This window comes from Engystomops pustulosus, chromosome 3 (assembly GCF_040894005.1).
Source record: "Engystomops pustulosus chromosome 3, aEngPut4.maternal, whole genome shotgun sequence".
Lineage (NCBI taxonomy): Eukaryota > Metazoa > Chordata > Amphibia > Anura > Leptodactylidae > Engystomops > Engystomops pustulosus.
Window position 1 is genome coordinate 100,912,112 of NC_092413.1, and position 14,000 is coordinate 100,926,111.

At 37.3% G+C, this 14,000-nt stretch overlaps 1 protein-coding gene across 3 annotated transcripts in view; it reads right to left on the reverse strand.

The window, feature by feature from the left end:
* The window catches only part of NKAIN2 (sodium/potassium transporting ATPase interacting 2), a 535,491-nt gene that overhangs the window by 295,263 nt on the left and 226,228 nt on the right, over positions 1-14,000 (reverse strand). For all 3 annotated transcript variants that reach the window (XR_011854158.1, XM_072141621.1, XM_072141622.1), the window contains exon 3: positions 10,748-10,828. Coding sequence is in view for 2 of the 3 variants with exons in the window: in XM_072141621.1 (XP_071997722.1) it covers positions 10,748-10,828 (81 nt within the window). In the remaining variant the exon portion in view is untranslated. The remainder of the gene's footprint in view (positions 1-10,747; positions 10,829-14,000) is intronic.

The window sequence follows — 14,000 nt, forward strand, 5'->3', positions numbered from 1 at the left end:
CAAAAACTAAAATTATTGTAATAAATAAAAATATATATAGGTCTTATTTCAAAAAGCGTCAATGAAACCCTTTACTAATGGAATTGTGCATATTGTTGTATCTTAGTCCATGAACACTCGGAACCCTATAATGATATCCCTACAATCCACAATTAATGGCATACCATTTACGCATTTGACTAAATTACATCTTGCTAAATTTTTTAAGTTGAGATTAGACTTTACTAGTATTTAACAATGAGAGTAGCCACCTGTGTAATTGAGGCACGTATACTGTATATAACTATCTGAAACACAAATAAGATATCCCTAAACAACACATAATGGGTTGAACAAGACAAAAACAATTCAAGTGCTGGTAACAGTCTGACATTATGGTTCAGTAACAGGGAATGCCCCACCAATTAAATAAAACCAAAGACCTCCATTTCAGCATTTAAACCTCTGAGTACAAGCTACTCTAACTAGTTATTTGTTCTGGACTCAGCTGTAGACATCTTAGAAATGAAGCCCCCCCCCCCCCCCCTTCAGTCTTTGTGTATTGATAGAATAGCACAAAACTTTACCTCTGATGAATTGATCTGGTGCTTACCTTTAATATGTAATGGCAGGGAATGACTAGCTGATCCTTTAATATTCATTAAGTGTTTATCTATTCTTTCATGTAAAGATCCGATAGTTCTTCCTACATATTGTTTATGGCAGGAACAAGTTATCAGATATATATGACCGCTTTGCTTTTATATATTAATATTTAATTTAATTTGTAGGAAAAAAGTAAATATAAAAGTTGTCACACTCCTTATTTGATCTACTACGCGACAAAGTCATCCTCAGTACACAGAGTATCTGTGAGCTTGGTGACGGCTGAGCACATCCATGGCAAGCTTCACAGGGGCACCACGTATGCTCCGTTACAGTGCACAGGTAGCTAGCCGATGCTCATCCATAGTATGCATATGCACGCTAAAGCGTGACCAGCTTCCTAATGAGTGCTCTTGCAATGTGTACTGAGGATGCCTTTAATGGGTATGGGGCCTGGGTAGGAATGTGAAGGGTTGAGAGGAGGAGGTGTAGCTTGACTGTATGTTGGAGTTCACCCACCTCCATGACCTTATGAAGGGGTTAAAAAAATGCTAGTAGTTCACTATATAAAGCGATCAATGGAGACAAAGTGAGCTATAAGGTGCTTTGTGGAGTATGCAGGGGTCGGGATTGGTGGTGACAGGGTCCATTTATATATGACTAAAGTTTGTTTTGTCTTATTCAAGCTTGGCTTTACAACTTCTCTTTAGGTAAACCATGTATTTTATTTGTTTCCAGTGCTGCCACCTTCTCTCCAGAGGTTACAGTATAGACTATTAGGTCAGTGATCCGGGTGGCACCGGATTTGGTGGTGCTGCTTTAAATTTTTTTTAACAAGTTCTTCTTTTTAAGAACTGTACCTTCTAAAACATTTATTAGTTTAGTTGGAGGCACTATGGTTAACATATTCTGATTATGCATTAAATAATATAATGAAACACATTAAACATTCTCAAATCTATGGAAACTACATAGAATAAAAGAATCTTATCAATTGTAAAATTGTGGCACTATCCATTTCTGTTTATTAGTGCTTGCTAATAATGGTGGAGATAAAACAAAGCTGTTTCTTAGTATCTGCACTCACAACCATTGCATAATATTTCATTACTAGACTAGAGAACAACTCATGCTTAAAGGGGTATTCTCGCCTGGGCATTCACATTCAGTTTGATAAATCTGCCATATATAAACATTTCTTCAATTAGATGTTATTAAAAAAAATGTTCCTGTGTGAAGATAATTTCTCATAAATGTAGTGATATGGTCCCTTAGAAACGACATGGCTTCCTCGGATACCGCCACGTCTGCTGGAGGGATTGCACAAAGAAACAAATTGTTTTTGTATATGAAATGTCCGGGATTTACTACATGACCCACAGCCGTCCTGTGGTAATGATTGCGAAGCCAGGAGGTCAGACAGGACTCAATAGCGCATGTCTGGCCACCGCTGCCAGAGTGTAACGTGGTCGTAACCGAGGAAGCCATCTCGTTTCTAAGGGACAGAATGACTACATTTATGAGAAATTATCTTCACACGGGAACATTTTTTGTAATAACATCCAATTGAAGAAATGTTTATAAATGGAATATTAGTGAAACTGAATGTGAATGCCCAGACGAGAATACCCCTTTAATTGTTTTTAACTTCAACACCCAAAAAATAGCCCGCCCTTAAAAAAATACCATAAAATTACACACATTTTGTAAAATGCTAAAAAACTACAATAGTATTTATGCCATATGACAAAAAAATGCCAAATTGACATTTTTAATCATCCATCACACAAAAGAATTATATTACACAATAACAGCTTCACAAACTAATTTAATTTACAAAATAAATTTAGATTTGGTACCACGATATGCAAACTGACCCACAGAAAAAAAAGAATTTTATGTTTTATGTTATCTTGGTTCCACACAAATTGCAGCAAATTTTTTGTAAAAAAAACCTGTCGGATTTACATTATTTTTTAAATATTCTGCACAGAAAAGTTCAACCCAAATATGTGCTATTAAATATCTAAATACCCTGGAAACATGGAAAATTCCCTTTATATTTGACTAATTTTTGGCAACCACTGTTTTTCTCTGATATATTGGTGCATAAGATCAAGCACAGAAAAATGTGTGGCTCAATTTACAGGATATGTTACCCAGCCTTCAATATGATGACAAGATGCAGCCTGTTAAAGGAAACCTACCACTTCTGAAGGTAGGTATGAGATGCAAACACCGGGCACCAGCTCAGGGTGAGCTGGTGCCGGTGCTTAGTCTTGTTAGTGTTAAAACCGCGGTATCGCGGTTTTAACACTTTTTAAACTTTATAGTAGAAACTGCTTCGGCGCTGCGCGCGACCGTGCGCGCGCAACGCCTGCGGCATTTCCAATGTAGGTGCGCGCACAGCAGTTTCTGCTATAAAGTTTAAAAAGTGTTAAAACCGCGATACCGCGGTTTTAACACTAACGAGACTAAGCACCGGCACCAGCTCACCCTGAGCTGGTGCCCGGTGTTTGCATCTCATACCTACCTTCAGAAGTGGTAGGTTTCCTTTAAATATTCAGTGCAGTACATTGATAATTAAACGTGTAATACAAATGTGCTTAAAAAGCCAAATATTATGAGAAGAACTCTAATTCTCGCTTACGGAACTAAAACTAAAATAACACTTTGCACAGGGGACCTGTTTGAAAAATAGAGTTTACACATTTTATGTCTCTATTTATCTTCCAGTGCATTGCAACATTGTTCAGATAATTTGCATCGGATACAATCTGTTGCCTTAACTTTCTTTAAAGGGTTGGTCCACTTTAGGGAATCTTGGTTTGTGAATCAATTTAGCAACAGATACAGATGTGACCTCAATTGGCTTTGTTTCTTGGTCTAAACCCTGATTCCAAGAGCTACTTTTTGGGGAAATATTATTTTCCTCATTAAATCTGGATATTCCTTGATTTGTCTCTCCATTTATGACTCCCAATTTGCTTGATTTTGGGGCTCTGTATTGTACAATGCTTATTGTGTATACTTTTACTTTTCGATAACCTCTGTTTAACATAGTCGATAATTGCATGCGCCTTTGTATTTGTTATATATTTTCATACAGCCATAAGATATTAGGGGACAGTCTACACAGTCCCATTATGTGCAACACTGAATATGGTGGTGGACTGGTGGATAAGGCATGTAAAAAGCCCCATCTACAGCATTATTGCTGGATTACCAGCACACACCAGTCACCTTAAGCATGGTGAGGCAGTGAGCCCAACAAAAGCTGGCAGATACTACATTTGAGATACATTTCATTTCATTCTGGTAGTGTAGTGAACCTACGGAACCTCTTAGAGTATCAGACATGCAGTACACTGATGGATAAGGAGAGGAGGGAATATGCCAGTATTAATAAAATCTTTTCTCTGTGTTCTTTTATTAATTGTTTTAAAATGTTGCTCCGCTTTTTCAACCTTAGATTATTTGTATTTAAAAGACTTAAGCTATGCATTCTTTTCTGTTGTTGATACGGTAACTGGACATTTCCAGCAAAGACCAAATATATATATATATATTGTCAAAGGCAAAATTAAAGAATGTTTCAACTCATTTGATAATTCCAGATTAAGACTTGGGACACATATTAGCTAGAAGTCAGCGTCTGGTTCATAAAAATAATAAGATTGAGCCTGAAAACATATTAAAATACAAATAGCTAATTGAAACAATAATATAAGAGATTAAGTTATTTGCTCAGATTAAAAGAATTAAGAACATACAGAAAAAGAGAATTTGATTTCATTTTGTGACCAAATATAACTTAAAGAGAGGCACCGCCTTATTCTATTTGTTTTAATACATCAATTATAAAATCATAATTCGGGAGAATTGAGGGTGTACAATTGCAGACTTTAAAAGTTGTGGCATTATAGCAGTTTATTTTAGCCGTAAAGAGGTTAAAAGAACATAGTAGTACAGGGATTTCCCTAGTCCCTGTGCCTTTTACCATATCCGTGGGAGAACATTTGAATAAGGTGGTGAGTGCCATTTCACATTGCTTTGTGTATTCTTCCTTTCCTTTCCTCTTGGCTGATATTTTGTGACCTGAGAAATTAGAGTCCTAAATGATTGATGGAGCTTAGACCTCCATCAATCATAAAAAAGACATCCTGTTATCCTGAAAAATGAAAATGGTAGGCTGAGCATTGATACTTACATTCTACATACTGTCAACCTATAGCTTTATTTATCAGGTGGATCAAGATAATCGTCATTGTCATCAGCAAGTCATTGCTTATCTCGTGGATACACTTTTCAGTATATTCAAGCTAAGTTAAGAGTGGATACATCTGTATACAGTGAAAGTGTAGCACTGCTGGACAGCCACTTAGACATAATATATGACATGGATTAATCTCACAAGTTGTCTGTCTTGGTTTATAGACCCTGTCTATGATGTAACCCGTAAGGCCATATCGAATACTGTGGAAATTTACTCAGAAATAAATCACGAAAAGAGAGAGATATTAAATAAAGATTCCTGTCAATAAACCAAATTTGAATAAAGTGTACCTCTTAAATCATTTACTGCAATCATGATATGTCAGTATCTAAAATTATCCCTAAAACTGTCAAAATTATAGCTGAAGAAGCTGCTTTCTGCTTCTAGCTAAGGGATTTTGTTTTCCTTGCGTTATTATTCATAGAAAAGTGATAAAATGACAGGGCATTGGCATCGACATTGTACCCTAAAAGTGCCTGACAGTCCCTGCCTGCTTAATGAGTCCATCCAAATCAATGGCCAGTAACTGGGCATTGATCAATCTCTAAGTCTACGTCATAAAACACAAAACAGGATAAACAATATGGCACACTAGAATAGTCAATGAGCTATGTCACAACAGACATAGCAATTCAGTGCAGAGCCAGAAACACAGAAAAACAAGTCAAGATAAAAATATCAGAAATATAGATAACAGAGTCTCACTTGCATAGAGTACGGAACAAACAAAAAAAAAACAAACAAAGGGCAGGGCATTTATGTTCAGCCAGAAACTTTGCTCCAGAGCAGAGCTCTCTCAGTCACAGCAGCTAAACTATTGCTGATCCATGACTGAGCTGCAGAGGAAATTTGTATGGTGCAGTCAATCAGCAGCCCAGGACCTAAACCCGTGTTCACACTCCCGAAGGAAATGAGACAAAGAGAAAGTCAATTTATCCTCAATTTTACAGTACAGGCCAAGAAAGATGCTAACACAGATGTAAAAAGTGATTAGGCTGACTGGATACTACAATAATTATATATACACTGATCAAAAAAAATATAGCAAAGACTCAAATAACACATCCTAGATCTGAGTGAATTAAATATTCTTATTGAATACTTTGACTGTACAAGCATTCAATGAGAATACTTCATTCATTCAGATTTAGGATGTGTTATTGGAGTGTGCTCTTTATTTTTTTGAGAAGTGTATTTACATTTATTTTAAATAATAGTGTGTACATGATAAAAACATTTAATTACAAAATATAGTAAAAAGGTCTAGCTAAGTAATTGTTCAAGCCCCATTATTTTTAGGGTTATCATGCTAGAATTATACAGCAAAATTGTCATCTTACTGTATTAAATTCAACACATGAACATGGATGAAAGGAAAAATTCTTCACTAAAAAAAGTATACCAAAAAAATCACATTAAAAAGTCAAAGCTAATACATACACATTGGAAAAGTCCCTCTGGCAACGCTTAGTACAGGAAGTTATTGGGTTGACTACATCACATTTGTTCAAAGTATATAGAGCATAATTTATGTAGGTTTAAAGTGATACTAATAGGTTTGAATTTTGCCAATACAAAAGAGCACTATAAACCTACCTCCTGTGGTGGCTTCTGAATAAAGCTATACTTTAAATCATTACTCGCCTGAAGGGTATGTTTTATTCTTCATTTTAAACCAATTTAATGTAATATATTTTTCAGCCTCGACGTGTCATTTTGTAACAAGAGGAAATACTTATGAGTGTCATTACGGGTTGGTGTCATATTTATTCTCAGCTATGAATGCACAAAATGAAAACATGAATGTGAAATGTGAATAGCTGGCTAATAAGCAATATGCCAAAAATGACAGCTAATATAGCACAATAGCCTCAAAGGCTTCTTTTATCTTTGCTAAGTGAAAATCGAGCATTTCAAACAGAAATGTAATTCATGCTAAACACCATTAGATGCATTAGAGACAAATTTGTCACATTAAGTAGAGATATTAAAACATTACATTTGCTTGTTTATATAGGAAATTTTAGGATCAAATCACACTAAATCATGAGAAAAAAACAGTACAGTAGCTAAATATATTTAATTGTGGTCACCATACTTCACTATCTAATATTTATTCGTTTTATATATATTTATATATATATATCCCAATCACCTACAACATAAGATTAACTCTCTGTGTCTCAGTTTCAAACATGGCACAAAACATTTTCATGCAGACATAAATCCCCCATCGTCATGAAGTGGGTACAAGGGGCTTGTTCCGTAGAATGAGAGAAGAAAAACAGCATGCACAAAATGGGGCAACTATCATTCTCTTAGCTGTTAATCCACCAAGCAGTCAATCAGAAATTCTCACTGTTAAGGAGCAACCTAGGTAGGTTACTAGTCCCTTAAGGTGCTGCAATCTTCCCTTGTCTTAATTAGTAGATTTAATTAACCTACAGTATATACTCATGTATAAACGAGTATAATGCTCAACGTGGCTCCTCTTATGTCTTCTCTCTGCTGTAACAGCCGGCAGAGACACGACCATGCGTTCTGCTGGCCGACGAACACAATGATGTGTCTCCGCTGATGACGTCATAGTGTGTGCCGGCCTGCAGATTGCATGGACGTGTCTCTGCTGGCTGTTACAACAGAGAGAAGACCATCCATGGGGACCGGAGCATCGGGGAGCCACGACGAGCATCGGAACCACCCGAAGGTGAGTATGGAAATTTGTATTTTTAATGTGCTTGGCAAACTGCGAGCTGGCTGTATACTACATGGGGCTGGCTTGCTGTATGCTTCATGGGGCTGAATACTGCAGGGGGCAGAAGGTTGACTGGCTGCATACCTAAGGGGACTGGCTGGCTTTATACTCAAGGGAACTGCCTGGCTGTATACTTAAGGGGACTGGTTATATACTACTGGGGGCTGGCTGGCTATATTCTATGGGGGACTGGCTATATACTACAGGGGGCTGGCTATATACTACAGGGGAATGCTGGCTATATACTACTGAGGGCTGGCTGGCTATATACTACAGAGCGCTGGCTGGCTGCATACAACAGGGGGCTGGCTGGGTATATACTACTGGGTGCTGGCTATATACTACTGGGGGCTGGCTGGCTATATACTACTGGGGGCTGGCAGGCTATATAATACTAGGGGCTGGCTATATACTACTAGGGGCTGGCTAGCTATATACTACTGGGTCTGGCTAGCTATATACTACTGGGGGCTGGTTATCTATATACTACAGAGGGCTGGCAAGCTATTTACTACTGGGGACTTGCTTCCTATATACTGTAGAGGCTGTGACCAATGCATTTCCCACCCTCGGATTATATGCGAGTCAATAGGTTTTCCCAGTTTTTGGTGGTAAAATTAGGGGCCTTGGCAAATACTCGGATCGGCTTATACTCTAGTATATATGCTATTATTCATGCATATTCACAATATATTAACCGGTTAGGGACCGGGCCCTTTCCCGTTTTTTCATTTCCATTTTTCACTCCCCACCTTCAAAAATCTATAACTTTTTTATTTTTACACGTAAAAAGCTATGTGACGGCTCGTTTTTTGCGTAACAAATTGCACTTCATAGTGATGGTATTAGATATTCCATGCCATGTACTGGGAAGCGGGAAAAAAATTCCAAATGCAGTGAAAATGGTGAAAAAACGCATTTGTGTCGTATTCTTGTGGGCTTGGATATTACGACTTTCACTTCACGCCACAAATGACACATCTAATTTATTCTTTGGGTCAGTACGATTACAGGGATACCAAATTTGTATAGGTTTTATAATGTTTTCATACATTTACAAAAATTAAAACCTCATGAACAAAAAAATTTTTTTTTATTTTGCCGTCTTCTTGTGCTTATAACTTTTTCATACTTTAGTGTATGGAGTTGAGGGTGGTGTCATCTTTTGCGACTTTTGATGATGTTTTCAATTATATTATTTTTAGGACTGTCCGACCTTTTGATCACTTTTTATAGAATTTTTAAATTTTTTTTAAATGGCAAAAAAGTGCCAGTTTTGACTTTGGACGCGATTTGCCGGCACCGATCGCGGGTGTTACTGGTAAGCCTTTTCTGCAATATGCAGCAGAGACTTACCGGCTATGGGCTCGGCCCGCGACCATGTGACCATATTAACAGATTGCATATGTCAAGTACAGATATAAGATTTCTTATGATTGCATGCCAATCCTAAACACCTTTATGAGATTTATAAGTCTATGAATGCCAGAACAGTGAACTAGATTTTCATATACTTTTGCACGCATTTATTGGAATAACCCTCTATAATTCCTGTTCAGAGAATTCCTGTTATAATAATCCCAGTTTGCAAAGGAAAAATAAAGTGCCATAAAGAATGTAAAAATATCAAAATAAAAATAACTTTGCAGTAAATGCCTCATATTAGATTGTTTTATCACAATAAGAGTCACAGTTCATTTCATTTCCTCATTCATTGGCAACAATAACAGTAACATTTGAAGACTACAGTTGACCATTTTGTATATAAAATAGTACAGCTGAAAAACAGCATTCATTATGTATGTAGTTTAGCTTTGGACAATAGGATCAAAATCTTCACAGCCACTCCGAAATAACTATACATCATGTAAAAGAGGCACGACTGAGAAAAAGTACTCTTAAAGGAAAACTTAGTTTGCTTCTAAAGAAAGATAGAAACAAGATAAAAAGCAATGCAATAGTACTATGAATCCTAACCAAATAGAAGCAAATGAAGAAACCTTAAATGGGACATTTTACATTTTAAAACTGACTTTATGCTTGCCAATTTCAAGAACCGTTCGTAGTGGTACATGACTCCCCAGTTATTGCATCATATCTAACTATCCTTCAAGGCCTAATTGGCCTGGTGGTGCCTGTTGGAAACCAACACCATGTTACATATATGGTGGGATTGCCCCTAAGTTAAGTGTTTATGTGAAACAGTTGATTACATTTTACAACATTGGGGTAGATTTATCAAGCTGTATGAAAGTCAGAATATTCCTAGTTGCCCATGGCAACCAATAACAGCTCAGCTTTCATTGTACCAGTACTCATGAATATTTTAAAGGGGAGCTGTGATTGGTTGCCATGGGCAACTAGAAATACTCTGACTTGATAAATATTGGGGCTTGATAAATCTGCCCCAGTATGTTCCAATCTAATATCCCTTGTATTCCCAGGGTGGTGCTTTTATCAAAGTACCCAGCTTCATTTCAATCAATTAAAAAGGGGGCTGGTCCATTATTTCCTGATGTTAGAAGACAGAAGAGTTTTGCCTAAGTTAAAGAAATATCTGATGCCCCCCTCCAGGGCCCACTGGGTTGAGGAACTTAGCTTCATTATGCATGGAGGAACCAGTGGCATTGAATAAAGAGGCTTCTGATGCAGCTCACTCATACCCAGTGGCTTCCCTGAAGTTTGTTCAGAAGATCACCTTGTTTTCAAGTTTGAATGCCTAATTCTTTATTACCATCTAATGTTAAATAATGCTCCCCCCTTTTATTTCCTATCTCTTATGTGTTTCCTTGTGTGTTTTAGTTTATGGTGTCACTTGGCATGTGTATCAGATGTTTCATGTTTTTTTTTCCCTGAAATGTGCAAAATTATTATTTTGTGCTCTGAAAACTGACTGGGGTCTGTTTTCATTATTGTAGTTATATCTTTCTTACATCCTTGATTGTCGATCATGTTGTTTAACATTGTAACATATGACAGTAAGCACAGTATGACCTTTAATTTTACTTTGTACGGTTTAAAAAATAGCCTTGATTGGTGGTTATTTGCACAAAGAAAATAAAGAATCCTAAGATTTTCAGGATGAATTCTTTTGTCAGTGGTAGTTATACATAAGTAAAATGAAAGCCTACCTTAGAAAGTTCTCCAGCTTCCAAATAGAAACATATAATAAATACATTCCAAGATACCCAGAGCACGAGCCAAGTAGCATACTGCAACGATAAAAGAAACACCATAAATCTAACAGTTTCTTAGACAATCCCCATCATTTAAAACCATATTCAAAGTTGTAATACTTTAATATAATATTTAATATAATAATATTTTATCTTCTGTCACCTACTATAAAAACTAAGTGAAAAATTCTACTATTCTAATATTTTTCTGACCAACCTGTTATACTGCCCTGATTTCTCTGCTCAGAACAGATGCCACAGGAACAGCCCACTTCAGTGCAATCTTCTGTGTATGTTCATCCTGGAGCATATCTGTCCCCTTTATCAGTACGAACATGCTTGCCCTACAACGACAACCTTATAACACAGAAGTAGATCAATATGATCAGCTTCTAGATAACTTGTAGATTGGACCTGGAGGAGGCTGTGGATGTTGTGAATCTAAACTTTTTCAAGGTATTTGATACATTGCTGAAAAAAGGTTGATGCATAAAATGAGACTACCGGGACGAGGGGAAAATCTTTTTATTTGGGTTGGAAATTGGCTTAGTGATAGAAAACACAGGTTATTAATTGCACATTCTCAAATTGGGTTGAAGTTACCAGTGGGATGCCACAGGGGTGAGTATTGGTACCCCATCTTTTTCTATTTTTTTTATTAATGACCTCATGGAGGGTTTATACAGTAAAGTTTCAATATTTTCATATGATACTATGCTTTGTAAAGTAAATGATACCAAGGCAGATAGTATAATATTACAGAGGGATTTGTGGAAGCTGGAGGAATGGGCTGAGAAATGGCTGATGATGTTTAATGTAAAGAAAAAGTAAAGTTATGCACTTGCACTGTGGAAAAGAAAAAGTAACATTATGTTATAATCACTAAATTATTTGGCAAAACTTCCCATTTTTTTACTGGCTGTACTTGATGGATTTATGTTCTTTTCTAACCTTATTTGCTATGATGCTAAGACAACAGAGAATGCTGTCCTAAAAGATTAATTTGCAAATGCTGCATCTTCTACAAAAAAATTGCATTTAACTATGTCAATGAATTTTGCACCATGTAAACAATGAAAGCTACTGGCAGTCAAAAAAACCTATATCTATCTCTCTAGATATTACTAAATTATAGGTAAAATGAGAAAAAAAATGTAATGGCACCATAATAAATGATCAAAAATGACCTGAATTACCATTGAATTGTATATTCTAAATTGTCATTTAGATTAAAACATAGTACAGGCAGTCCCTGGGTTACATACAAGATAGGTTCTGCAGGTTTGCTCTTAAGTTGAATTTGAATGTAAGTCAAAACTGTATACTTTATTATTGTAACCCCAGTCAAAAATGTTTTGGTCTCCAACAATTGGATTTTAAAAATGTTGGATTGTCATAAGAACCAGGATTAACAATAAATCTTAATTACAGACACATTTGATAACTATTATAGCTAAACTCTTATAGCCTAGAACTAAACTATAGTAAATTATCAAAATCCAGAGGTCCGTTTCTAACTACTTGTAATCTGTAAATCGGGTGTTCTTAAGTAGGGAACCGCCTGTATTCAACAGGATCCATTACACTGCCTTCCCCACATAATATAACCAAATACAAAAAGGTTCAACATATATTATATGTGCAGTACAGACCAAAAGTTTGGACACATCTTCTCATTCAAGAGTTTTCTGTATTTTTATGACTATAGAAATTGTAGATTCACACTGAAGGTATCAAAACTATGAATTAACACATGTGGAATTATATACTTAACAAAAAAGTTTGAAACAACTGAAATTATGGGGTACATTTACTTACCCGGTCCATTCGCGTTCCAGCGACGGCTTCTCGGACGAGCGTTCGGGTCTTCCAGCGATTCATGAAGGTCCTGCGCCCGATGTCCACCAGGTGTCACTGCGGCGCCGAGGTCCGCCGAGTTGCGTCGGAGTTCACTGATCACTTCCTGGTGCATGTGAGAATGGCCCGTGCGACCAATTTTTTGTTTTAAATGCAGCAGATTTTCCGAATCCGTCGGGTTTTCATTCGGCCACGTCCCCCGATTTCCGTCGCGTGCATGCCAGCGCCGATGCGCCTCAATCCGATCTGTTCGCCAAAAACCCGGGGCAATTCATGGAAAATCGTCGCAAATCGGAAATATTCGGGTAACGCGTCGGGAAAACGCAAATTGGGCCCTTAGTAAATGACCCCCTATGTCTTTTATTTAAAGTAACCTATTTTTGCTTTGATTACTGCTTTGAACACTATTGGCATTCTCTTGATGAGCTTCAAGAAGTAGTCACATCACAGGTGTGCCCTGCCAGGTTTAATAAGTGGGATTCCTTGGCTTATAAATGGGGTTGGGACCAACAGTTGTGTTGTACAGAAGTCAGGTGGACACACAGATGGTAGTCCTACTGAAGACACAGTTAGAATTTGTATTATGTCCCAAAAATTTGAAAAACTTTGAAAGTGTCACCAAGTGCAGTTGCAAAAACCATCAAGCGCTACAAAGAAACTGGCTCACATGAGGATCGCCCAAGGATAAGAAAATTTGGGTTTCTAGAGCATTGGGCTGACTTTTCACTGGGGTACAAGCTGTTTTCTGCAGATAACTTGCACCTAAGTGGAAGGGGGGCTGCTGTGCTGGGGGAGAAGATCCTAGCAGGGGTGGCAGAGTATTTAAACTAGGATCAGGGGAGGAGGAAAAGGAAAACACTGAAGGGGTAGACAGGTCAGAGAGGGGGCAGGTTATGTTGGTGGGTGGTGAGGTGGGCGGTGTATGTGGGACCAAGGCAGTGGATAAGGAGATCCACAAGTTGCAGAACAGTGGTGAGGATATATGTGCCAGTAAAATTACTTTAAATCAGATAAATAACTGTGGAAAATTAAATTGTATGTTCACAAATGCCAGAAGTATCACAGGCAAAATGGGCGAGCTTGAGGCTCTGATATTAGAGGAACAGTTAGATGTTGTTGGTGTAGTAGAGACATGGCTTGATGCATCGCATGATTGGGTTGTTAATATTCAAGGTTTTACACTCTTTCGGAAAGACAGGGCAAATAGGAGGGGAGGTGGTGTATGTCTGTATGTCAGAAGAGACTTAAAAGCGATTGTGAATGAGTCAGTGGTCTCAGAAGAGTGTGAGAAGGCTGAAACTTTGTGGGTTGAAATTCAAAGCCAAGAGAGCTTTGAGAAAATTATTTTTGG